General features: G+C 45.5%; 1 protein-coding gene across 8 annotated transcripts in view; it reads left to right on the top strand.

The window, feature by feature from the left end:
* fhod1 (formin homology 2 domain containing 1) overlaps positions 1 to 25,671 on the top strand; it is a 75,089-nt gene that overhangs the window by 12,497 nt on the left and 36,921 nt on the right. For all 8 annotated transcript variants that reach the window (XM_080768182.1, XM_080768177.1, XM_080768180.1 and 5 more), the window contains exon 4: positions 5,841 to 5,905. In XM_080768182.1, coding sequence (XP_080624308.1) covers positions 5,841 to 5,905 — 65 coding nt within the window. The remainder of the gene's footprint in view (positions 1 to 5,840; positions 5,906 to 25,671) is intronic.

A 25,671-nucleotide genomic window follows, 5' to 3' on the forward strand; every position in this document is an offset into this window, starting at 1 on the left:
TTCACCAACACAGACCATGCTAACGGTGTTAGCGCGTTAGCATCACACAGCTTACAGCGTCAGTGTTGCATGAATACTTTCAACCATGACAATGCCGACTACTTTTGCTACACACACTTCCCAAGGATTATGGAGATGTCTTTATTTATTTTTTAAGGTTGAGAAATGAAATAATTATGGTCGTTTCTAATCTCAGCATTTCACAAGAGAAAGACGTGGATGCCTTTCGCTGCTGTTGCCATGTCTCATAGAAACAAGTAAATAGGTCTATAAAAATAATCCCAAAACAAGCGCATATAACAGGGGTCTGTAACCTATTTTAAATGAAGTGCCATGTTTTCATTTTCTAGATAGTCAGTCAGCCACAAGCTCACATCACAACAATAATCCATGTAATAATCACAATAACAATACTAATAATAATAATCATAATAATAATAATAATAACAATAAACTTCTTTGTAAAATCACTCATTTACAAACAAGCTCACATCAGAACAATAATGCATAATAACAATAATAATAATAATCATTATAAGAAAAACAACAATAACAACACTAACAACAGTACAGTACAGTACAGTAAAGACGTACAGTAAAGTACAGTACAGAGGACAACATTACAGTACAGTGCAATACTAAGGAGTGCAGTACAGTATTATAATAATTTATAACCCATCCGTTACTACATGTGCAGGGCACACTACTGAGTTTAGACTTTTTATGCAGGGCCTGGGAAATAAGGCAGAATCTTTTGTTTGTGTAAAAAAAAAAGGGAATATCAACAAAACATATCTGTTTATTGTACACAATGCAATATTGAATGCAATGATATGGTGTGTCCTGTAAGCCCATGTGGGCTGGGCGCCTTTGGTGCATGACACAAAAATAAAGAAATCTATCTATCTATCTATTCAGGCCCATCCTGCTACCCTAATAGACAGGGGTACATAAGCACATGGCCGTTTATCCAACAGCTTTCTCCGACCAAACCACACTTTTACCAGACATCTCTATATGCTAAATAAATTCGCCACACTCCCAGAAAACATATAGACTACATTGCATTCGCCAAAAATGTCTTATTTACTGTTTAAATATTACTTTTCTCAAACACGCTATTCTTGCTCAACCTCTACAGCCTACGTCAGAATCGTCATGTTGGCGTCTACTACGCCAACTACGTTCACTTAATGGGGCCAGTCCTTCACAGTGACACACGCGTTAGATCAACCACGCGACCGGGATGGTTTCTACCCCTCAATGTCGTATTTGCTGCGCCCTTCTAATGCTGCGCCACGCCTACTCTATACTGCTCCATAGACAGCGACTCGAAGTCGAACAGCAGCAGCAGCTCGCCTCCGTCACAATTTAAAGCCCACAGCACTGCACAGCCCCACACCCAAATGAATCGAATTAATGAATAAGGCGCTTATATCGCTTTTGCTCAGTGGATGGGACATTTACATTAAAAGCTATCGGATGGACGCGTGGACAACGGCATGGTTGTGTGCACTCGGAGGGAAAGGTTCCATATAGCTTCCATGCTAGCTGCTTCAGACACAGGGGAGGGGAGTGAGATGGCCCGCCTCACGGGACTCCAGTGCGAAATAGCGCTTATGCAACAATTACCCTAAAAACAACACCACAACTCAATGTCATTGTGAATAAGAATTTCGAGCAAAAAAAATATTTTTGGAAGGACACTTTCAACCAGTATGAAGCTAAATGTGGAAGCCGTGTGTGTCACACCAAAACGGGTGACCTATATAATCCTGTCACGCCGTGCATTCTGTGCTTGCGTGCGCATTTCCCAAATCTCAGTCATTTATCCACACATCGCTCTCTGTGTGTGTGTGTGTGTGTGTGTGTGTGTGTGTGTCGCGTCGCCCTCCAGCTGCAATTGCGAGTGTGCGCTTTGGCAGACTTTTTATGCAGGGCGTGGGAAATAAGGCAGAATGTTTTGTTTGTGTAAAAACAAAAAAGGGAATATCAACAAAACATATCTGTTTATTGTACACAATGCAATATTCAATGCAATGATATGGTGTGTCCTGTAAGCCCAATTAGCCCATGTGGGCTGGGCGCCTTTGGTGCATGACACAAAAATAAAGAAATCTATCTATCTATCTATTCAGGCCCATTCAATTAATCTATCACTACATTAGTTGCCTGTTCAAAACTAAACTACACTTTATGAAATCATTGTTGCAGCCTACAATTTACAATTTACAATTTAGGCATTTAGCAGACGCTCTTAATCCAGAGCGACTTACATTAAGCAAGAACAAAAAAGCATGGGTATACATCACATAAAAACATTTATCATGAAACATGCGTAAGCTAAGAAAGTAACAGTGGAATATCTATAATGAAACTATACATATAAGCTATACATCTATACTACTATGCTATACATATGTACTATGACGTGCTATGACAATAGCACATACAATGCACTTATGCTGTCTACATAACATGCTATAAGACTGTATCAAATGCTATCTAAGTCTACAGAATTGCTATCTAAGGGGGTGGGGTAAGTGCTATGGGCCATGATGGAGTCTGAAAAGGTGGGTTTTCAGACTACGGCGGAAGATTGGGAGTGATGCTGCAGTTCTGACTGCAATGGGAAGTGCATTCCACAGTTTTGGAGCCAGAAGGGAGAAGAGTTTGGGACGTGTGGAGTGTTGTCCCGGCGTTTTTAGTGAGGGTACTTCCAGCTTCCCTGCGTTGGCTGATCTGAGTGAGCGGGAGGGTTTGTAGGGTTCGATCATACTTGCAAGATATGGGGGAGCCATACCTTTGGTTGCTTTGAATGCCAGCATCAGAGTTTTGTATTCTGTGCGGGCAGCGACCGGGAGCCAGTGGAGGGAACGGAGCAGGGGGGAGACATGTGAGAATTTTGGCTGGTTGAAGACCAAGCGAGCTGCGGCATTTTGGATCAGCTGGAGAGGTTTAAGTGCACAAAAGGACACTACACACATATATTCAGGCCCATTCAGAACACATTTCCCAAATCTCTGATTTATCCACACATCGCTCTGTGTGTGTGTGTGTGTGTGTGTGTGTGTGTGTGTGTGTGTGTGTGTGGGCGTGTGTGTGTGTCGCGTCGCCCTCCAGCTGCAATTGCGAGTGTGCGCTGTGTGCAGGGCACACTACTGAGTTTAAAAACACAGCTGAAACATGAAGTGGAGTCTGTCAACTCCTGCAATTTCCTTCTTCCCATATTGCGCTGCAACGACACTGGGATGAGCCCGCCGAAGGCGGGCGAAATTCTAGTATATATATATGTATGTCGACGCTAGGTGGCGTGAAGTAAAGCGTAAAGTGAACGCATATGCTGGCACTGGGAACTGGGGTTTATGCTAACAGCTAGCGGTAGAGATAGATAAATGCAGTAGAAAACCCCCCCATGTAACGGATCTACAAGCTCACACACACCACAATGCATCGCAACACGTGAACTTCTGCATTGGCTACTTATGTGTGACACTGTTGTATGATGAAGTTTAAAATAGAGCTGATGTGGTTACTTGATTATACTATCAAAATATCTATAGAGGGTGGGTATGCGGCGATGCGCATGCATAAAGTGAGTGGCAAAGTGAGTTTAACGTCGTTTAATGCAATCAGATAGGACTTTTCTGTTTGGATGTATGGGCTGTCAAGGCCACAAAGTAGATTTTTGCCACTCAGTGGGCATTCCCGCATAACTTCCTGGTTTGATGATGATGATGTCACGCGCATACCCTCTATTTGTTTATTTATAAAACTTTTTTCTCCCCTGATCTTCAAAAACCACAATTTTTCAATTCCTCGATTATTAAATTAATTAAAGTAATTGATAGCATATGAATGTGTCAACGTCTCACAAGGACATTTGACACACAGACTGGTCGGACCAGGTGGTAGTCCAGGAAGTTAGTGAGCCCAGTGTCCATGACATCAGAGACACTGGGCTCACTGCTAAAATCCAAAATATCTAAAACCATATATTACACACACAAAGACCCCCAGGAAAGTGTTCTAAAAGTTTCCCTAAGTGTGCATGCCGGTAGGCCAGTAAGGAGAGAGAAGTGAAGAATTGTGAGAATAGTGAAGTTTTGATATGACTGATAGCTGGATAGTGGATACCAGCCAACATTTAGGGTTCTGAACCAATAAATTTCCAGTGGAAACACTCTGAAGTGGTTCAATAATAGTCAAGAAAAACCAACCAAACTGGTTCAACACTGGTGGAAAAGGAGCCCCAGAATACCCGTGAGTTAAATCTGTCACCAGGCGGTATCAGGAGACCGAGATCTCTGGCTGTCTGTCAAAATGAGACTATACAGTACACTATGACCTATCACATTGCTTTTTATGTTGATATACATTATGAGGTCACTACACACACTATCCTAGCCTGCCTCTTCTATGACATCACTGACTACAGTACTACACTGACCTATCACATTGCTTTTTATGTTAATATACGGTATGAGGTCACTACACACACACTGCAGATCCTAGCCTGCTCCTTCTATGAGGTCACTGACTACACTACCAGCTCTGCTGTTATGTCACTAGAACATATCCTGCCCTCGTCTGTGATGTCACAAATAATTCTTTTTTGAGAAAGGGCAACAAGCGGTTCTCTGATCTGCAGTCTGTTTGTGTTGGATCAAATGTGTCTATTACACACATGCCAGCGAGTGAGCGAGCGTGCCCGGACTCACTGTGTTTGCATTTGCTATCCCAGCTGTAGAAATGGGGGGGATGGTGGTGCTTACTGCTTATACGTCATTTGAAACAGTACCTGGAAAGTGTGTGTGTGTGTGTGTGTGTGTGTGTGTGTGTGTGCGCGTGTGGGCGTGCGTGCGTGTGTGTGTGAGATTATTATGACTGTGCGGTTGCTGTGAAAACCTATACTCAAATGTTCCCTTTTTTTAGACAGACTTTCTTTCTCTAGCTCACACTGGCCCACTCTTTCTTTTTCTCTTTCTTTATTACTGCCTCCACTCTCTCCATCTTTTCTCCTCGTCCCCCCTTCTACCTCCCCCTCTATTTCACTCTCTCCCCTATCCTATTCTCTCTCTCTCTCTCTCTCTCTCTAGCTCTCTCTCTTTCTCTCTCTCTCGCTCTCTCTCTCTCGCTCTCTCTCTCTCTCGCTCTCGGTCGAGGACATACTTTCCATACCTCTTCTGTCCTGTCTTTCCATACCCTAATCCCTGCTCTGCATCACAGCAGGCCTGTGTGTGTGTGTGTGTGTGTGTGTGTGTGTGTGTGTGTGTGTGTGTGTGTGAGAGATTGAGAGTTTTACTGCCAACCTTTTATTTTCATCACTTGTAAAGCCCCCACAGTTTGAAAGCTGGTGACACTTGAGATACTATAGTTGAAAGTCTTTACCGTCAGATTGCTGCATGGCTCACCTTTCCACTGATAGAGTAATAATAGTAAAATTGTAATTTTACATTACATTATATACAGTAACAGTACGTATATATAATTTGACTACTGGTGTGGTCCTGGGTCTTATCGAATGTGTATAGATTATTATGAGTATAGATTTATTGCACGTGGCTTCTGCTTTTTGATAATAGCTGATCAACTTTATCTGTAAGGTCAGAATGCGTTGCATTGCATCACATTGTGAGATTTGCTGTTATTGAAAAAAGATTCCATAAATTAATTTCATGACCAAAATATGGACGCCAGGGTGAAAGTGTTCAGCCAACCTGGTGGCTTTAAAGACGTACATATAAACTGCTCTCATTGTGACGCTCTGAAGCAGAATAGATGAACATTTCCATGTCATTCTGTAATGTCTAAAACAGATTCTCTCTCTCTCTCAACAGAAAAGGAAAGAAGCCTATTCTGATCTTGCGGACGCAGCTTTCTGTCCGCGTTCACTCCATCCTGGGTAATTATTACACCTCATACTTTTCCCCTTTAAATCCTTCCATCTCTCCTTTTCCATCTCTCCATCTCTATCTCCCAGAGGAGTGATGAGTCAGGGGAAAAAAGCCATGAGCAAAGAATTTCCTTCCCTTCTTTCTTCCCTTCCTTTCTTTCTTTCTTTCTTTCTTTTCTTTCAATAATCTGGCTCAGCTGTACCTCTATCTGCTCCCCTATGTCTCTCTTTGTCTCTGCCGTCTGTGTTTCTTCATCTGTCTGAGACCTAATAATTAGCCCATCAGTTCTCTGAGAGTCCGCCTGACATCATCACTTCTGCCTTGCCTCCTCAGAGTGCATTATTGTTCGATTCCGCTCGGCTCAAGGCTGGATCATCCTGCATGACCACTTACCAACACATAAGTGGTGTTTATTTATATTTTGGGGGCAGCGTGCTCTTTAACCACTTAAAAACCTATTCTGGGGGGGCCAAAAAAAAGAGACACATTTTGAGCTTGTAGATCGGAGATTTTGTGCAGACGAGGAAAAGTGAAGTTGAAACTCTAGACTAGAATGTGTTTGAGTGTCGCTAGTCCCACCAATGCCCAGCCTTGTGTGTCTGTGTGTACACCCCATAGCGATGATTTGATTGGCTAAGCACGGAATGTGAGGATGGAAAGTGAGGACGCCAAAGTTTAGAATAGAATACGTTTATCATCAATTAGCATATAATATAACTAATTACGGTATGTTTTTTTATCACACTGCAGGGCGATTATTACATTTCCATCACATCCCATAATAATATGGACAGTTCTTACATCATGAGTGGTCTTGTAAACTGATGTGGTGGTGAAGACTCGGCAGTATAATTAGTTGGTTGTGATGTGGGCTTTGTGTTTCTCTGTAGCTTCTCACTCGTCCAGACATGTCCCCTTTCTGCAGGAGCCTGCAGACTCTGTCATACAAACTATCCATAATGGTGAAAGATCTGTCCTGTCTCAAATGTATTGTTGCTATACCAACCAAGCATTTCTGTGTATGTCGTATTCAATATGAATTATAATGGTGGTGACTCGAGGTGTGACTCGTGAATCTTCTTATGGGCTAAACATCCATATCATCACATGACCTTTACATCACACTGGAGGAAGTAACGAAGAGATAATGAGCTTGCTTAACCCATTTAGACCTGGGAACGATTCTATAAATGTCTTCTAAATCATGACAGTTTTATGAAAAATGTTTCTATGTCAGTGGTGCTCAAACATTTTCATGTCAAGGACCCCCAAGATTATATGTAATTGGCCGCCGACCCCCATCTGAAAATATGTTGTTCCAGGGGCCTCCCCAGAAGCAAAGATTTGAGTTAAAAAGTTTGAAAGAATATATATTCAAAGATTTGTGCCACATTTTCACGATTTTTCAAAAATAGCAGACCTACAGGTTCGTAGCGCGGCATTAGGTGCCGTGCTATGAGCTTGTAGATCTGCTATTTTTCAATAGCTAAAGTATAAACATAATGCTTAAAACACCAAAAGGGGTTCCCGCCCAAAATCATTTCCCACTATTCTGTAAAAAAAAATAAAAAAATCTATATATCACACTTTATAATTCGACAGCAGTAGACAGTAGACACTATTGCGATTTGCGACATTCTGCATGATGTCAGAGGATGTGAGTCGGTATTAACAGCAACATGTTCATGAGTTTCCTTGGAATTACACTTGGATTGGGCTGTTTACCGGCCATTGTTTTGGAGTATTTTATGAGCTATTAGGGGTGTAACTAGTAACTACACACTGCTTTTGGTTTTGAAGGAAGCAACATGACTTCTTGTTGTTTTATTATGAACTTTTGTAAATTGTAATCAACAGTTCAGTATCATGAGCTTTTGGTATAACATTTTAAATATAACATAAAAACGAGCCCAGGAACATCCAGACCCCCAGGAACACGCCCAGGGGGCCGGGCCGGTTCCGGCGAGCCGCCCTGCATCTGAAACGGTTGAGCAATGAAATTTACCGTGTGGGGGTCCCCAGGGGGTCACTGTACTGTACTGTCACACCCGAAATCATCATATATACAGTTAGTGTGTGCGTATGTGTGTTAGGCTGCGCAACAGTTACACTTCTGGTGAAAACCAACCGAACGCAATTTTCAGGCTCGGACGGACAGACCCAGGCAGCTCCGTAAAGGAGTGGTTGCACCACTCAAAAATTTATTTCTGACAAAGCAAAATAGTGAACCTGTGTTGATCACAAACGGCAATCAAAAGTCTACTTCAACCAAATATTAGCCAAATATTTTTGCCCCCTTTTTTGGCTGGGGACCCCCGGAAATGCTTTGGCCATCAGGCCATGTAACGTTTGAGGCAGACTAAAATCAGTCACTCTGCCGTTCACTGTAGTAGAAGAGATGCGCCTGGTGAGGGTTTAAACCCTGCAGCTACGTCGAGTCCGCCTACAGGAAATACGTATTAAAGCTGCGACCATGAGACCCGTTTCTGAATTCGTCTATAGTTTCCCCCCCCCCCCCCCCGCTCTACCCTCTCTTACATCTCATATCCCCATCATAAGATGGGATACATGGTCACCTTGTTGCATGAGAAATGAGACACGGTATTTTACACAGAGGTCGCTCAGGTCAGGCTTAGTTTGTTTGTATTAAAGCTGCAGCTGCTTTGCCGTGTTATGGAGACTGGAGGGTCATCATCTCTGTTGGTGGGTTCAATGACTCAGAATAGTGACCAGAGCAGAACACATGAGTCATTTCTTGTCCTCATTTTTCCTCTGTGTGTATGAGACGCATATAGATGTGTGTATGAGAGACAGACAGCTGTGTGTATGAGAGACTAATGAACAATGATGCGTCTTTCTTAAATATTGCTGCAAGGTTAATATTAATAACGGGACCATAGTACAAAGCCTACCTATTTGAAAACAAAGTTAACTAAGTAAGATTAAGGAACAACTGCGTACCATGTGAGAGACATACTACAGCGGTGTCTATGAGAGACAGACAGTGGTCTGCATGAGACATACAGCTGTGTATGTTAGACATACTGTACACCTATGTATGAGAGTGGTGGGACAGATATGCTTATGAGAGAGATGCACTCTAAATGCAATCCATTATTTTTGAGGGACCGAGAACTATGCATATGAGAGAGATAGACAGGAAGTTTTAGCTGCCATTCTTGCATTTGTTGTGTTCTGAAATTGGATGGAGCGAGAGAGCATAATTTTATACTCCTAACCCGGACAGCCTGGGTTAGACTTGGCGTTAGTGTGTGAGGTTATTATGATGGCTTTTTTTGGACGACACATTTGACTAAAGTAAAAGATGTGATTCAGCACATGAGTTCCTGGCATCGCTCCCCGTCTCTGTGGAGATTGTCTGCCTTCCTCTTCCTGTCAGAGTTTCCCAGTTAAACAGGCAGGGTCATTGAACTGCCCTTATTATTACTCCTCGACAAAAACGGATTGTCTGTCTGTCTGTCCATCCATGAGCAACATAAAATGAATTGATCTATCTATCTGCATAAAAACAAATTGATTATACAGATTATATTATAAAAACAAATTATATACAAAATGACTCAATATTGATATCCAGATGAATATCAATAATGTGAACATTTCTGAAAAGATAGTGATATCTATATGGCAATATTTTGCCATATTGCCCGCCCCTACCTCATATCACTTTATTAAAGAAAAATCACACCTGTGTGAAGTGTCAGGGGCACTCTTATCATCATGAATCATCTCATACTGGCCAATCGGAATGCCTGTTGCCTGTGATTGGTTAGCTGATTTGCTTGTTTACATATGACCTAATTTCTCAGTTCATTGTCGATGGCAAATATTGAGACGTGTGGGGAGTCTGGGACTAAAGCTGTATATAGGAGGGGCTAGCGCCCCTCAAAAACACTTTTCATCGTGCTCCTAAAATAATTTGTGTGCTACTAGATTTTTCAACATAGTAGCACACGTGCTAAGCGTCGAGCCCTGCCTGGTGGCGCTATAACAGGCCATTCTGGAAATTAGCTGTTCACAGCCAGACAGACAGATGGACGGACGGACGGACACACGGACGGAGGAGACAATAAAACCACTGTGTTGATACCCAATCGCCCATCCAGGCTATGGGACTGTGACCGTGACTACTGATCCCATAGCCTGTGGTAAAAATGTAAATAAACCCTGTTCATTTGGGAAAAGTGAAGAATCTCATTCATTCCCTGCATTATGCCAATGGTCAATTGATTGGTCAACCCACTGGAGAATATTATATATATATATTATATATATAATATATATATTGCCATGGGTGTGATGTCCGTGATGTGTGGTGGGTCAGCAATACTCTGCTGACAAAGTTTGACTAATAACAGCCATATCTAACCAGCAAACAAATATTAGGCCTTTCATCGGATTATGAACAATGGGCTCCCTGGGCACGGACACCTAAAATATACAATGTGAGACATACATTCAGCTGCATTTCAACAGGGTTTACCGCACACATACACACAATTAATGGCACAGTGCACATACAGTACACACAATTAATGCCAACAGCATACTCAACATGCTGCATTTACACTGCTGGCAAGTACAAAAGATGCAAAGCTACAGAGCGACGCAGCATTATTGTGTTGCTTTGTATCTTGTTGGCTTGTTGGCTTCCAGGGACGCAGCTGACTATTAGTTGTCGCATATCGTGCAGACGAAATGAAAGCCTGGGTATCGAGGCTACCCTACGCATGATGTTTGTGCTAACCCCCCCCCCCCCCCCCCCCCTGACTTTGATTGATTTGACTTTGATTTATCCTCTAATGTTGGTGCTAAATAACTCACTGCTAGACGGGCACACATGGACACGCATGCAACTTGAGGATGCACACACAGGCTTCAGGCGCTCATTGTTAAGCGGCGCAGCTGCAGAGAATCTTTTTATGAGGATCGGCTTGGCGCATTTTGTTGCGTCCCTTGGCGTGTTGCCCTACGCACAGTGCGTATTGTGGCCCAGTGGCGGGCCTGTTGCCTTCCGTTGAAAATGAACGGTGAATTGTAGATTTGTAGCTGCCAGTGTGAATGCAGAATACATACTGTGCTACATACATACACTTGCTTCAGGATTAACGGCACAGAAGCACAGGAAAGGACACTCGAAGCAACACTACCCTAGAAAGACTGCTATTACACCTCACTTACTTTACTGTTTACGCCATGGCATATGTCTGCAGATCTGTCAAAAGACAAAATTATTATATTTGAGCCAACTCCAGTGGTCACGCCTACAGTGCAGTTGAAACTTTCTCTCGTTTTTCCTGTCTGTCACTCCCTCAAATCTTTCAGTGACATTCCTCTTAAAACCTGGAATTTTGGCCTACCGTGTTTGGCTGGGTACCGGTAGTCATTTTGTTTTTCTTTTTACCAAGGCTACGTACTCGCTGTCAATGACACATTGGGCTTACGAAACATTGACATTATAGTAGTAATAAATTAGATGATTTCACTAAAAAACATTGACAGAACGGCAGCATCATGGGAAATAATGTGAAATGATATTGTCTTGTCTTACTGTTTTAATTACTGTTTCAATAGTTTATCATTTCAGCGACTGCATGCCTTGAGATGATTTTGAGTCTACATAGTCCTCAGTTTAATCCTGGACAGGAAGAGAATGACCACTCCCTGATGGGCAGAGTCAGAGACGGCCACAGCTATTGATGAAGAATATCTGCTTTCCTTCCTTATTTTTCTGTCATTTCTTAACTTTTGTTTACAGTAGCTGCTCCGCTTAGTGTTTGGCAATTATCCATTTTCATTTGCATGCGCGGCTTGTGCCCAGTTGTCGATCATGCACCAATTTGTGTGTGTGTGTCTGTGTGTGACTGTGTGACTGTGTGGACATGAATTCACTACACCTACTGTACAGTGTCGTGTAGATACATGCTGCAGGCACTCACACTTACTGTAGAGATACGTACATAAATATGCAACAGAAAACGACAGACTGACACACAGGCACACAAACTGTCCATCCTTTAGGCTGCAATCCTTCTGTACGTGTGAAAGTCACCACGTGTCACATGACAGAGTTGTGTGCGCCAAAATGACTGAAGGAGAGCCCAGTGGAAACTGAGTCACTTCCAACCTTACCACACAACCACAGCCAGCGCACAGACATTACCCCACACATCAAAACTTAAAGAATTATATTTAATTTAATTAAATGGAGTATAGGAGCCCAGGCAGGATCAGTAGAGTGACATTACACCCAGCAGGTCACTTTAAACTAAAGGCTTAGTGAATGTTGTTCAACAATGTTGTTCATCTTAACTTTGCAGAATGGAAAAACGGCAATGTCGTTTTCTGCTCTTTCCCACATGGGGACTGACTGCACTGATGGAAACGTTCATGGACATTGAATGGCTATATGTCTGACCAGTGTATTGTAAAGATTTGGTATCATATCTTCGGTACAGAAATGATCAAAGACTTGCTAGTAATGTCACTGATTGTGCTTGTTAAGTTGTTATTGTTGCCGCTCTAATTCACACTACACACCAACCCGTATGATGTTTCACAAGCCAATGTTTATATTGATGACATTTGAAGTAATAGTGGCTGTCTAGCTGAAAAAGCTCCCTTGTTGTCTTTACACAGTGCTGGACATTGACAAGGAAGGATTTACTGTAGGTTAATCTGGATTCTGTGGTTCTGGAGGAATATTGACAATCTGGTTCTTCTCTGAACGGAATATTCCTCCTGATCAGACTGTGGATTCTTCAGTCAGTCTGATCCCTTTTTTTAAGCCCGTTTTACAATATCTTTGCTCTCTGAAAATAGCTGACCTGCAAGTTCACAAGAACGCATCGCACCCACGACTCCTTGTGAACTTGTACGTCCATATATTTATATTTATATTACACGACGCCATCGTGTGATGAAGTATTAATCGGGCTTAAGCCCTCCTGTATAATGAAGTCACACACTTCAGTTTATGGCCTCATTTAATTTCTCACTTCTTTGACATTTACAGAACAGTATGTGCACTGCCTCATACAGCCATGGCACATATTTCTCATGTCCGTGCTACAGTATGTCATAGTTCTGACCACATATTTTCTTAATTACAGTACGACGTCATCGTGAAGCCTCTTTTCCACTGTACTATAGAAGGGGTAAAAAAAACAAAACGAAAAGCAGTTTAAAAAGGTTCCAGTTGCATTTCCGCCTGTGCACATTTTGCCGCTGTCTGCCACAGAACGCTAGTATAAACCATGCCCAGTCGGTATGGGTGAATAACCACGCTCGGCACAGCCAAACCGTGGCAGGCCTTAGACGTAGGTATCAAATTATTGGTTTTAGCCCATCCTGGGCGGGAACCCCTTTTGGTGTTTTTACCATTATTTTAAACATTATCTATTGCAGATCTACAAGCTTGTAGGTCTGTAGCTGTTAGGTCTGTAGCTTCAGCTTGTAGGTCTGTCAGAGCTGAAATCGACATGTAAATATGAAATAAATGCTTAAACATGCAGCTACTGTAGGTGTAATATTAGAGACCACAGAAGAGATCTAAATATGAACTAAATGCTTAAACATGTAGCTAGGTGTAATGTTGGAGACCACAGAAAACATTGTAAATGTGAAATAAATGCTTAAACATGCAGCTAGGTGTAATGCTACAGACCACATAAGACATGTAAATGTGAAATAAATGCTTAAACATGTTGCTAGGTGTAATGTTAGAGTCCACAGAAGTGAACCTTTCAAGCCTGTTTTCTCAACTCATTACTCTATAAGCCATGTCTCCAAAACTGGTGGGTCAAACTGAACAACCAATACTGTATGTCAATTTCGAAGCTATGATTCCCTGCTTTCATATGACATGAGAAAAATAAAACGAAAATTTAAAAAAAATCCAATGGCAGTACCTCAGTCAAATTTGGTATTCTTTCAGAGCGAAAGTTTTTATCTCCAATCTTTGATGCTCGGAGGGTCCCTGGAACAACATATTTTCAGATGGGGGTCCGCAGTCATATACAGATTATTCTGGGGGTTAACATGGAGAACTGTGAGAACCACTCAAATAGAAACAGGTTTTTCAGAAAACAGAAAAAGCATTTAGAAGACATTTGTAGAATCTGATCTCAGGTCTAAATGTGTTAGGCCCTGCAGTTGGAAAGAGTCAACACAAAAGGTCCAAATGTATGTTTAAATATGTAGTACTGCCAGTTGAGGAGATATGACAATGCATTTCCAGATCCACAACTGTCACCGATCAATTGCATGTCATCACATGGTTTAGTTGATTGATTGATTGAATCGTTTATTAAGAAGCTTATTTTATTTGAAGTATTTTAAGATTATACACGAAAAGGAGATGCATAAAAAATGTAAATAAAATAATCATACAAACAATTGGACAACAAATGAAACAAGACAAAAATACAAACAACAATACAAAACCAAACTACAAACTGTGTGTGGTATTACGCACCACAGCCACATTTATAATGCACTTATAAGGCATTAACACTACTTATACTTGTTCATAATTATTATATGCCAACCTCCTACTGACTGAGTTAGGCTTGTCCCTCTCTCTCTCTCACTGATATGCCAACCTCTCTCTCTCACTGATATGCCAACCAGTTTTTATTTGATCTCTGCGTTCCTCCCCTCCATGTGACCTCTGCCCTCTCCAGCCTTGCCTCTCTGGGAAGTTTTAACTCTGGATTCCCTGGAGGACATAATACTGCCGCTCTGCTACTACTAATGCACATCTGTGGCCTTACAGAGATCCAGAGGACCACTCTGCTACTAACTAAATACACTTTAGACCATCACAACCGTCTGTCCCACACAGACCAACATCACATAACTCTGTCGTACAAAGAAATACAGCAGGAACTAAAGGGACAAACCGAGGGCACTAACCGTCTGTCCCTTGGGTTTTCAACGCTTTTCATATCAAGGGCCATTAATCCATCCATCTTCCACCGCTTATCCGTAGTCGGAGAGCTCCAGACTTATTTATCTGGCATTTGATGACATTTAGCCTCTCAGACCAAAGACTTTGAATATTTTATTGTTGATGGATAATATTTTGTCCACAATTCCATGCTGTATTGATGTTGGTACCATAGAAGAGATAACAGGCTAACGTTGCTCAAAAGAACAATTTTTCTTTTTGTGCATGGACTTCTAAGCAATGCAGATGTTTGTTTAACAATATTCTAACTGAGTGTAAAATGAAACCAAATTAGGTTCATTTGGTTTAAACTCATGAGTTAATGATCTATAACAGGGATTCTCAACGTTTTTGGACAGGGACCCCCGGAAATGCTTTGGCAATGCCTCAGGACCCACGCCCCCTGACCCCCAATATAAATTGACTGCTACAATAACCGTAATAATAGACGATACTGAAACCAGATATAATCTTTAGGGAAGGTGTATGTACCTGTACTATATGTAAACTCTTCATTTCCATTTTTTACAGCCATTCAGTTGCAAAAAAGAAAAATAATTGGGACCCTCCTGATGGAGTTGGTTACCAACTCCATCATTTAGCTGGGGACCACCTAGAACCCCCTCAAAGACCGCTGGTGGTCCCTGGACCACTGGTTGAAAACCACTGGTCTGTCCTACAGAGCCAAATGGAATGGTCTTTGTAGAGAAACTGACTTGGAGAGTATACTGTACTATTTTCGACTAGCTTTCATGGGATGCAAGTGTCATGAACTGTGACCTTTTTAAAACACAGGAAGTCATTATAAGTGCTGTTTAGTGGTTGTGGGGCTGAGGACGGAGCCCGTGACCATGCAGCCTGGGACGGATAGCAAACTGTTTCTTCATAGGTGCCAGATGGGTGGGGGGGCTGAGACTGTAGTGTACACTCTCGCAGGGCAGGTTCACACCGAGTACGTTTCATTCAAACTGTTACCGAATACGATTGCCTGGCTCCCCGCTGGCCATGATTCACCTTGATTCTTCTGCGCCCAAGTACACTTCATTCCCCTGTATGTATTCAATGCTTTCACATTACAGCGATCCGTATCCGAGTACACTTCAATCGGTCCCGAGACTACCTCCATGCGATCCCGGGAACGGGTTGGGTGATCCGCTCCGGGGAACATTCACACTACCACAACATCTGCCAAGTTGTCCCGAGTGCGCACCCGGGACCGTAGTGTGAACTTGCCCTCAGAATTACAGAGCACTGAGGATTGTACTGTGCATGTATGTATGTATGCTGTGAGTGACAGACCTGTTCCCTATCCACTTGGTGCCTCGTGGCAGATAAGACCTTAATTCACAGAGCGCTAACACTTTTCACGGTCAGCTGCTGCAGTCCTCACTTTCACACCATGATTTCCATCCCGCTTCTTTTCTTTCCTTCTCAAGAGTACTCCCATGGAGTTATATATTTATATTAACTAGAGGGCGGACAGCCCCGCCCCCAGCTATTCGTTTCAATGTACGTTTCTCAGTGGCGTTCGAAGCACCCGGAAGACCGCCGGAAGTTGGCTCGGTATAATTGGGTTTATTCAAAGATTTAAGTACCAGTATATCGATATGCAAACAGAAACATGTCGTATTGTTTGACTTTGTGTATCGATCATTGTATCGTATCGCCATGAATTAACCAATATCGTCTTATTCGTCTATGTATCATATGATATGATATATCGCTGTTAAAATGTATATTTACACCCCCTAGTGTTGTATAAAGCCAGAAATGTGAAAGTAAAGACAATATGTCTGGGGCTCCAATACGTTCAGGTATAAAGTGTCTGGTTATTTAAGTCCTCTAATTTGTGGGTGGTATTAAAACGGGAATGTTTATCTGCAGCTAAATTGATGGGTCAGTATAGGTAGCATGAATGTACCAGAACGACAGCCCTAATGAAGAGGGACAACCCACCACAAGAATACTGGCTTTAATGTTCTGTCTCTGTGCCCTACCCACAGAAAGGAGGAGAGGGATATAAAATGCGTTGTCTGTGGTATGGTCTATCACATAATGGTCAAACTTGCACATTGCCAGTGGAATATTGCTACACCAGGAACCCCACATCCATTACAACGGTCTCGGCTCATAATACCTGGGAATCTCTTGTGTGTCCGTGGCTGATTTTATTAGCGCTTCCCTCCACGGAACTTGGAGGAAACATTGCGTTGGATAGTTCTTCGGGTTACTTCAGTAACCTCAGTTGTATAAGTGACTCGAAGAAGAGAGTCATATGGGTCCGAGACACTTGGTGGCGCTGGAGCACAGAACAAAACATAAACTCACGAGCTAATTTATTGGTTCGTGGAGCTGTCACTCAAGGCGGCGCCTCCGGTCCTGACCCGCAGGTATAAAACCGGTGGGCGTGAACGCCGAGTCATTCCTATCAACCATTTTTCTGCCGCCTGCCAAAGCAGACGGGCAGTTCAATGACTCTCTTCTTCGAGTCACTTATACAACTGAGGTTACTGAAGTAACCCGAAGTTGTCTAAAGTGCCTCTCTCGAAGAGAGTCATATGGGTCATCATAAAACTCCCGTATGATCACCCCGGCTGACAGGACCGCTCCACGGTCCCCCTTTTTCCAGAGAGACGTCACGTGAATGTGCGTCCCTCCCGCAAGGGAGACTGAGAAGGTTTTAAAGGCCAGGGGCCAGAAGGGACCTCTCGACCAAAACAAACAACAGTCAGACTTCCTGACTCAAATGACAGACAAACCTCTTGTAGAGTGTTCATGTAGACCCTCTGGGGGTTCAGAACCACACGAGGTATAGGCTAACCTTATAGCCTCCATAATCCACTGCGAGAGTCTTACTTTCGAAATGGGTTTACCCTTCCACTGGGAATCCCAGGCTACAAAGAGCTGCTCACCCAGCCTGAAGGGGGCAGTCCTTGACCTGTAGACTTTCAGGGCCCTCATAAGACAGAGACAATGTAGTCTCCTATCCTCCACCGAAGAGAAGGGAGGAGGATGGAAGGCCGTGAGATCCACAGGCGAGCAGCCCGAGGGAAAGGTCTTAGGTAGAAAAGAAAGGTTCGGCCTGAGCGTGACCCTGGTGTCGTTACCACTGAATCTCAAGCAGCCGCTGCTCACTGAGAGTGCGTGCATGTCACCAGCCTGCTTTGCTGTCGTCAGGGCGACAAGCAAAACGGCTTTCAGAGAGAGAAACTTCAGGTCCACCGTTTCCAGTGGCTCGAAGGGGTCTCTCATCAAGGAGTCCAAAACTATCGTCAGGCCCCGCGAGGGGACCAGAGATCTGGCGACCGGTCTGAGGCGCGCAACTCCTTTCATGAACTGACAGATCAGCAGGTGTTCACTGAATGGTCTGTTGTTCATACCAACCTGCTAGGCCACTATGGCCGCCAGGTTGATCTTGACTGAGGAGTGACCAAGACCCCTGTCCAAGAACTCCTGTAGGAAAATCAGAATGTGTCTCACAGACGCCTGAAAAGGGAAGACCTCTTCCTGTCTGTCCGAGCACCAACGCTCAAACACAAGCCAGGCAGTGTTATAACGTCGTCTGGTGGAGGCAGCCCTGGCACCAAGGATCGTCTCTACGACATTCGGAGGCAGGCCAATCGCTTCTAGCGACGCCCCTTCACGGGCCAAACCCAGAGATCTAGGTCCTGAGGACGTGGGTGAAAGATCTCTCCTCCGGCCTGGGTCAGCAGGTCCCTCCACAGAGGGAGCTGCCATGGTTCATCGAACAGGAGAGGGACTATGTCCTGTCTCCAAGATCCCCAGGCTGGAGCTACTAGTAGCAGCTCTGATCCCTGATCCCGCACCCTGGCTAGGACATGCGGAATCAGTTCCAACGGGGGGAACGCATAAAACAGAGAACACAGGCGAGAGGACCGGAGTCCCCCCTGCCTGTTGAAGTAACAAAACCGTCGTGGTGTTTTCGGAAACGAACCAGGACGTGGTGACCTCTGAGGAATTGTTCGAATTCTCGGAGTGCCAGGAACACTGCCAGTAGTTCCAAGTAGTCGATGTGGGAGGAGCGTAATGCGGCATCCCACACGGCCCTGGCCATCCTCCCCTCGTGGGTGGCACCCCAACCGGAGAGGCTGGCATCGGTGGTGACCAACCTCCTGACTGTGGGGAGACCCATCCGTCAGAACACCTCTGTTCGACCACCATTTCAGAGCTAGAGTGCAGTTCGAGGACACTGTCACTCTGGTCGAAAGTGCGTGTAGATCGCTGACCCTCTTAGCGGACGTCAGGGGACCAGGGGTCTGTTGACCCTGTGTACGCCCTTCACAAACCGTTTTGCCAGCGGATGTCTCCATACTGTCTGGCCGTTAACGCCCATTTGGCAGGCCGAGATGGCTGCTAAGTGGGTTTTCACTGAGGAGAGGCCTAGACCTCTGTCTAGGAACTCCTGCAAGAATGTCAGGGCGTAAACTACTGGAGCTTGGAATGGGATAACCTGGTTAGGTCGTTCTGAGCACCACTGCTCGAACACGCCCCAGGCTGTTTCGTAGCGGGTCATTGTCGACTGGGCTCTGGACTTCTGAATCGTTGCGACAACATTCGGAGGGAGACCGGCCTCAGTCAGCATTAGCCTCTCACAGGCCAGACCCATAGGTCTAGGTCCTTGGGGCAAGGGTGGAAGAGGGATTTCAGCCAACGCTGAAAAGGCCTCATATGGAGCCTGTCCAGACCTACCAGAGAGATGGCCGAGGCCATGAGTCCGGCCATCCGTAGACACGTACCCAGTGGAAGTGTGCGGCCTGTCTTGCACATGGCCATGCACTTCAGGAGGTCGTTGACCCTGTCCCGACTCAGTGGAGCCCTGTAGGAGACAGAGTCCAGAGTGATGCCCATGAAATCCGTGGATTGGGTAGGCGTCATCATGCTCTTGGCTAGGTTTATCCTGAAACCCAGTGAGGTCGCATGGGACACGACCCGAGTCGTGTTCCTCGCGGCCTCCTCCGCTGAATCCTGAACATAAGAGACAGTCGTCTATGCAACTGGACACCCGTAGACCCAGAAGTCTCAGGGGTGCCAGAGCGGCCTCCGTACAGCGGACGGAAAACTCTGGGACTGAGGGACATCCCGAATGGAAGGACCGTGTACTCATAAGCCTTTTCTTGGAACCCAAACCGCAGGAACTTCCTGTGAGGTGGGGAAATAGGGATGTGGAAATAGGCGTCTTTTAGATCTATGGATGTGAACCAGTCGTCTGGGCGTATGGAGCGCACCAGAGACTTGGCCGTCAGCATCTTGAACTGAAAAGACTTGAGGTGCCTGTTGAGTATCCGCAGGTCCAGGATGGGACGTAGACCCCCCCCCCCCTTTTTCTTGACCAGAAAGTAGCGGGAGTAGAACCCGCTGCGACGCTGGGCCAAGGGTACCTCTCTGACGGCATCCTTCTCCAGCAAGGAAGCTATCTCCTGTTGGAGAATCAGACCCTCCGGACCCCTGGCGTTGGTGAAGATGACCTCTGAAAACGCCGGGGGTGTTCTGGCGAACTGGAGTCTGTAGCCCTTCGCTATGGTGTTGAGGATCCACGGGGATGCTCCGCACCACTCCCACTGTGCCAGGTGCTTGGCTAGTGGGTTCTCTCCGGCTATGGGAGGCACGCCCCGCCTGGGGGTAGTGTTCCCTAGCATGTCGGAGAAAATTGGGCATGACCCGTCTCCCCAGTGGCGTTTTTTGGTACGCCACTGACCTTATGCCCTGCCCCACTGCGTCGGGGGGGCCCATAGGGCTCCCGTGGCAGTGGGTTCATGTCCCCCCCCTCCGTGGATATTGTTTTGTTGTCTTTCTGTATTGTGGCATAGCCTATACTACAGAAAAAAATGCTGTACTTGTGCAAACAATATCGAGGGACCTGGCTACAGGGACGTCCAGGACGCCCACCTGTGCCATGGTCCAGAAGCGCATTGCGGGCGGACTGGACGTGCAGTCCGAGACTGCTACGTCCGGTGCTGGGCCCGGCGCATGGGGGGAGGGTAGGGTGTGTGTCACTTCGGCTGCTGGTCAGGGCCTCGCAGCCTGGACGCTGCACCTCCACGTTGAGGGTCATCCTCTCGAGTGCGCCTCTGAAGAGGCCTCCGGGGATGATGGCACCCTCGGAAAACTCTCTCTGGGCAACGGGATCCAGACCAGGTGAGGCTTCCAGTCACCTAGCATGCTCTGAGGTGATGGAAGCGGTGGCCATAAGGCCGGTCAGGTCGGTGAGTCAGTACGTGAAGGTCACAATTTTCTCATGTAGGAGACGAACTCTAGCCAACTGTTCAGGAGTAGGGGCGTGGCCCATCTCCTGAAGAAGGGAGCTCTGGGAGCCCTGGAGTAACATTGAAGCATTGAGATGCCTCCCAGGCGCTACTACGGGGGGAGGGACACGAGAGCGTCGCGGAGTAGCCGGGAGAGTCATGGGCTCCTTCCAGCTAGCCGTGTAATGTGCTCTGAAAAACCTGGGACAGGGGAAGCAGTGGTCCCCCGACAGTGATTTTTGTCGTGTACATACTGTGCAGCTTGGCCACAGACCCACCCATGGTGGGGATCTGTGTCAAGAGCTTTTGCCTTTCTTTGGGGAGCGGTCCCGGTGTGCAGTCCGGGGCTGCTACACCCTGGACGGGGCCCAAGGCATGGGAAAGCGTCTGAGCACGCTCCTCCTGGAGACGGAGTTGCAGGGTCCGATTGGCCCCTCCAGAGACGCTGTGCCGGTCGTAATCCTGGCAGCCGTCACGTTGGCTGTTGGACAGCAACGTGAGGCATTCAGTGACCGTATGAGAGCAGCGTGAAACAATAGCCGAAGTAGCTCCAATGCTATGGCTATGTCATAGACGAGTTGGTGTGGCACCTTGAAAACAGCCTATCTGGAATGCTAAACATGCTAGGGTGGCGTCGGCCATCCAACGAGGTTGCTACTCCCGACCTCGAAAGGGTTAGCTAAACAGCTAAACAAACCTAGCTTCACAACGTACATACCTGTAATGTTGAGGGAAGCAGTCGGTTGTCGAGGGTCGTTGGTGAGCCACGTCGAGTGAGACTCGTGCCTTCGGCCGCTGCGTGGAGTAGTAGCAGTGTCGGTGGAGGCCTAGGACTGCATCCGACACCCCGTTGTCGCAACCACCCGGCTCAGGGGAGCCTCGTTGGTGGGCTGACGAGATCCCGCTGGAGGGAGAGCAGCACCCAGAGCAAGCCGGCGAGGCCTGGCTGATGTCTTGGGTCTGGCTCCACAGGCCTGTTTACCAGTGAGGTGAAGAGCATGTGGATCTTGTTGTTGGCGGTCCGAGCCGCCTTCCCGGCAGGGGAGGAGCCCAGGGAGGACTCGTCACGGTGTCTCTGAGACGCGTCGAGGTTGAGGGGTCTGAAGAGAGAGGACGAGGTGGTGGGCTGACTAGATCCCGCTGGAGGGAGAGCAGCACCCAGAGAAAGCCGGCGAGGCCTGGCTGATGTCTTGGGTCTGGCTCCACAGGTCTGTTTACCAGTGCGGTGAAGAGCGTGTGGAGCTTGTTGTTGGCGGCCCTTATCACCCCCTTATTGGGTGTTGGTGTAGCTTGAAGAAGGAACCAGCAGTCCAAGACATTGTAGAAGCACTTCACTTTTAAGTTATAATATAATATCATTATATAATAATAATATATAATATAACAACATTTTTGTGAGGACAAACTGTCTGTAACTCACAAAACAGGATAAAAGAAGAAAGGTGGTGGTGGAGTAGAAGAGTAGGACTCGTGGTGCTCCACTGGGATTTGGGGAACAGAGCCTTGGAAGGGGTCCATCATCGTGGCCATCTGTAGCCATGGTGGAGATGGCTTGTTCCTTGTCTTATTCTCAAACCCCTTTTTTTATATTTTTTATTTCATTTTAAGATATAAAAATATTATTATTATTTATTTAGCACCACTACTAAATAAAAATATTTTTCTGACTTAACTCCCCTACTATGGAGGGTAACGTGAAGCGGAACACACACAGTGGTTAGCTTTCAGTCGACGGCTGAAGGCTACCCCACGTGTTGTTGCTGGCCCACCGTGTAATGGAGGGAGCCAGGGAGACCCGTCAATATTATTATTATTATTTAGCACCACTACTAAATAAAAATATTTTTCTGACTTAACTCCCCTACTATGGAGGGTAACGTGAAGCGGAACACACACAGTGGTTAGCTTTCAGTCAACGGCTGAAGGCTACCCCACGTGTTGTTGTTGGCCCACCGTGTAATGGAGGGAGCCAGGGAGACCCGTCTCTTGTCCCCAATGCGGGGAAGGGTTGAGAGAGAGTGGGGAAGGGTTGAGAATGCGGCCCGTCTAGCCTGCGGTAGATGTAGGTGCTCACTGCTTACAGCGCCTGATATTCCCAGGCGGTCTCCCATCCAAGTACTAACCAGGCCCGACCCTGCTTAGCTTCCGAGATCGAGCGTGTTCAGGGTGGTATGGCCGTAACGTACCGGCATGCCCGCCGTTACCGAGAGGTGTAGAAGCGAGGCTGCGGGCTGCGGCTAGGACTCAGGTTAGTCAGCGACTAACGAGAGGCTAGCGGTGGAGAAAAGAAGCGGCAGCAAACGCTGAAGCTAAGCCACAGACAGGCTAACGGAGCTAGCTAACAGCTAACAACGCTAGCTAGAGGGTAATGAGAGGGAAGACAGAACAACAAGCCGCCGGGCAGGCTCACTTGTGTTATGAGTCTTATTTGACTTATCTGCTTAGTAGCTCGTAGAGAGAAAACACCTTCTTGTGGCTGCGAATCCCCGCGGTACAAGTAGGTTTTAGACTCGTCCGTCTTTCGGGAAAATACAACTTCAACAGCCGGTGTGAACTTTGGTGTACTCGTTGTGCTGTGTGCATCCAAGCGCAGAAAAATGTAGGAATGACTCGGCGTTCACGCCCACCGGTTTTATACCTGCGGGTCAGGACCGGAGGCGCCGCCTTGAGTGACAGCTCCACGAACCAATAAATTAGCTCGTGAGTTTATGTTTTGTTCTGTGCTCCAGCGCCACCAAGTGTCTCGGACCCATATGACTCTCTTCGAGAGAGGCACTTTAGACAACTAGGTTGAGTGTGTGTGAGGAGGAGGAGGAGGACCACCCTCAAACTAGAGGCCCAAGTGTCTTGGAAACACAAGCTCTATTCAGAGTGCTCGGGAAGTCCCGGGGTCTGGTCTGGGACCCCTCCACTTGTTGGTGACTGGACAGAAGGATAAATGCTCCTACACAATAATGATACTCCTTAATGAATGCAGGGTTTTTGCTGATAGTGTAGTGTAAAACCACAATTGCACTTTTGTTTTATTTTTCATCATACCCCTATTTTTTTTCCTATTATTATAATGCATTTCATTTTAAATACATTTCTATACTTTATGTCAAGTACTTTGTGTAAAATGTGTGTGTAAAGCGTGCTCTTATTACATCAGAGACTCATCTGACATAGTTTCAGCCATTCTTTGACCACATAGATGTCCAACTAAGTCATGACTGGCTTGTTTTCTCCCTTTATCCTTTCTAATCACTGACAGTATTACTACAGATTATCTTTTTTTTAAAGAGAGAATCTATAGCCAGCTGTAGAATCTATAGTCAGATACAGCCAGCTGTGTCTTTATTGAGACAGTGAAAATCTGAGGGAGACAGGCATTTAAGTTGTAGAGTTAGAGATGCCAGAGATCACAAAGGGTTTACATGTGGCACCCACTAGACTTCTGGGTATATCCCTCGGATTTAAATAGACTACCAGTCAGTTCTCATGATGAGCTGTGTGTATGGATGACGCTATGGTGTCTATAGGCTGTATGTGGGTGACACTGGTGTGTGTGGCGTCTATAGGAGGTGTGTGTGCATGCCATGGGTGACACTGGTGTCTATTGTACGTTGTTGAACTGACTGCTGTCTGCCTGGGACATTGACTACAGTCACATTGTTCTCTCATGCTCTCAGTATGACCGACGAATGAATTACTGCAGTACGATTGCCTTTTCCCCAAGAGTGAATCTGTAGAGTGAATCTGTGGTGGTTGGAGAGACCATACTGTATTACAGAGGCCTGATGTTTGAACATCCCCCACCACAGCTTGTCTTGAGTGTCCTTGAGGCACTTTGCTCAAAGCAGTGACACCCTACTAACTTGCCAATACTCTCGACCTGCAGAAAACACATTCATGTTGACTAAAATGTATATGCTGCTAATGAAATAATGCAGACAGCTGAGTCTTCCAAGGTTTGTGTGTAGTGTTTAGGAGTAGGACCTGTCTGTCGATGTCAAGGCATGCATGGAATGTTTTGATTACAATAGATTGTTATTCACAGACGGTTTCTACTCACTCCCACATTACATATAACCGTGTTGGCTCTAGTAATTGTAAGCATAGTTACAGTATAATAACATTAAAATTACTGGTATTAGTAGATACTATATCAGTAATAATAATACCAGTAGTATTACTATGCCCTACTGCCAGGGGTAGAGTGGCCAATAGAACAGCCGGTTGGCAACCGTGAGGTTCCCAGTTCGATCCCGGGCTCCCCCAGAGTTGGTGTCAAAGTGTCCTTGAGCAAGACTCTGAACCCCTAATTGCTCCCGATGTGCCTTGCATGGTTTCCTCTGCCATTGGTGTATGAAAGTGTCTGTGTGAATGTAATGCAATCTATGTAAAGCGCTTTAGGTGAAAGTGCTATATAAATGCACCATTTACCATGCACAGGTAGTTAGCCTGACAACGATGTCACACGATTTACTAATGTGTTTAGGATGAACCAGTATGACTATGAACCAATCACCAAATACTCACACTACTTTGGCAACAGCAA

This window comes from Protomyctophum bolini, assembly GCF_963924005.1.
Source record: "Protomyctophum bolini genome assembly, chromosome: 1".
Classification (NCBI taxonomy): Eukaryota; Metazoa; Chordata; class Actinopteri; order Myctophiformes; family Myctophidae; genus Protomyctophum; species Protomyctophum bolini.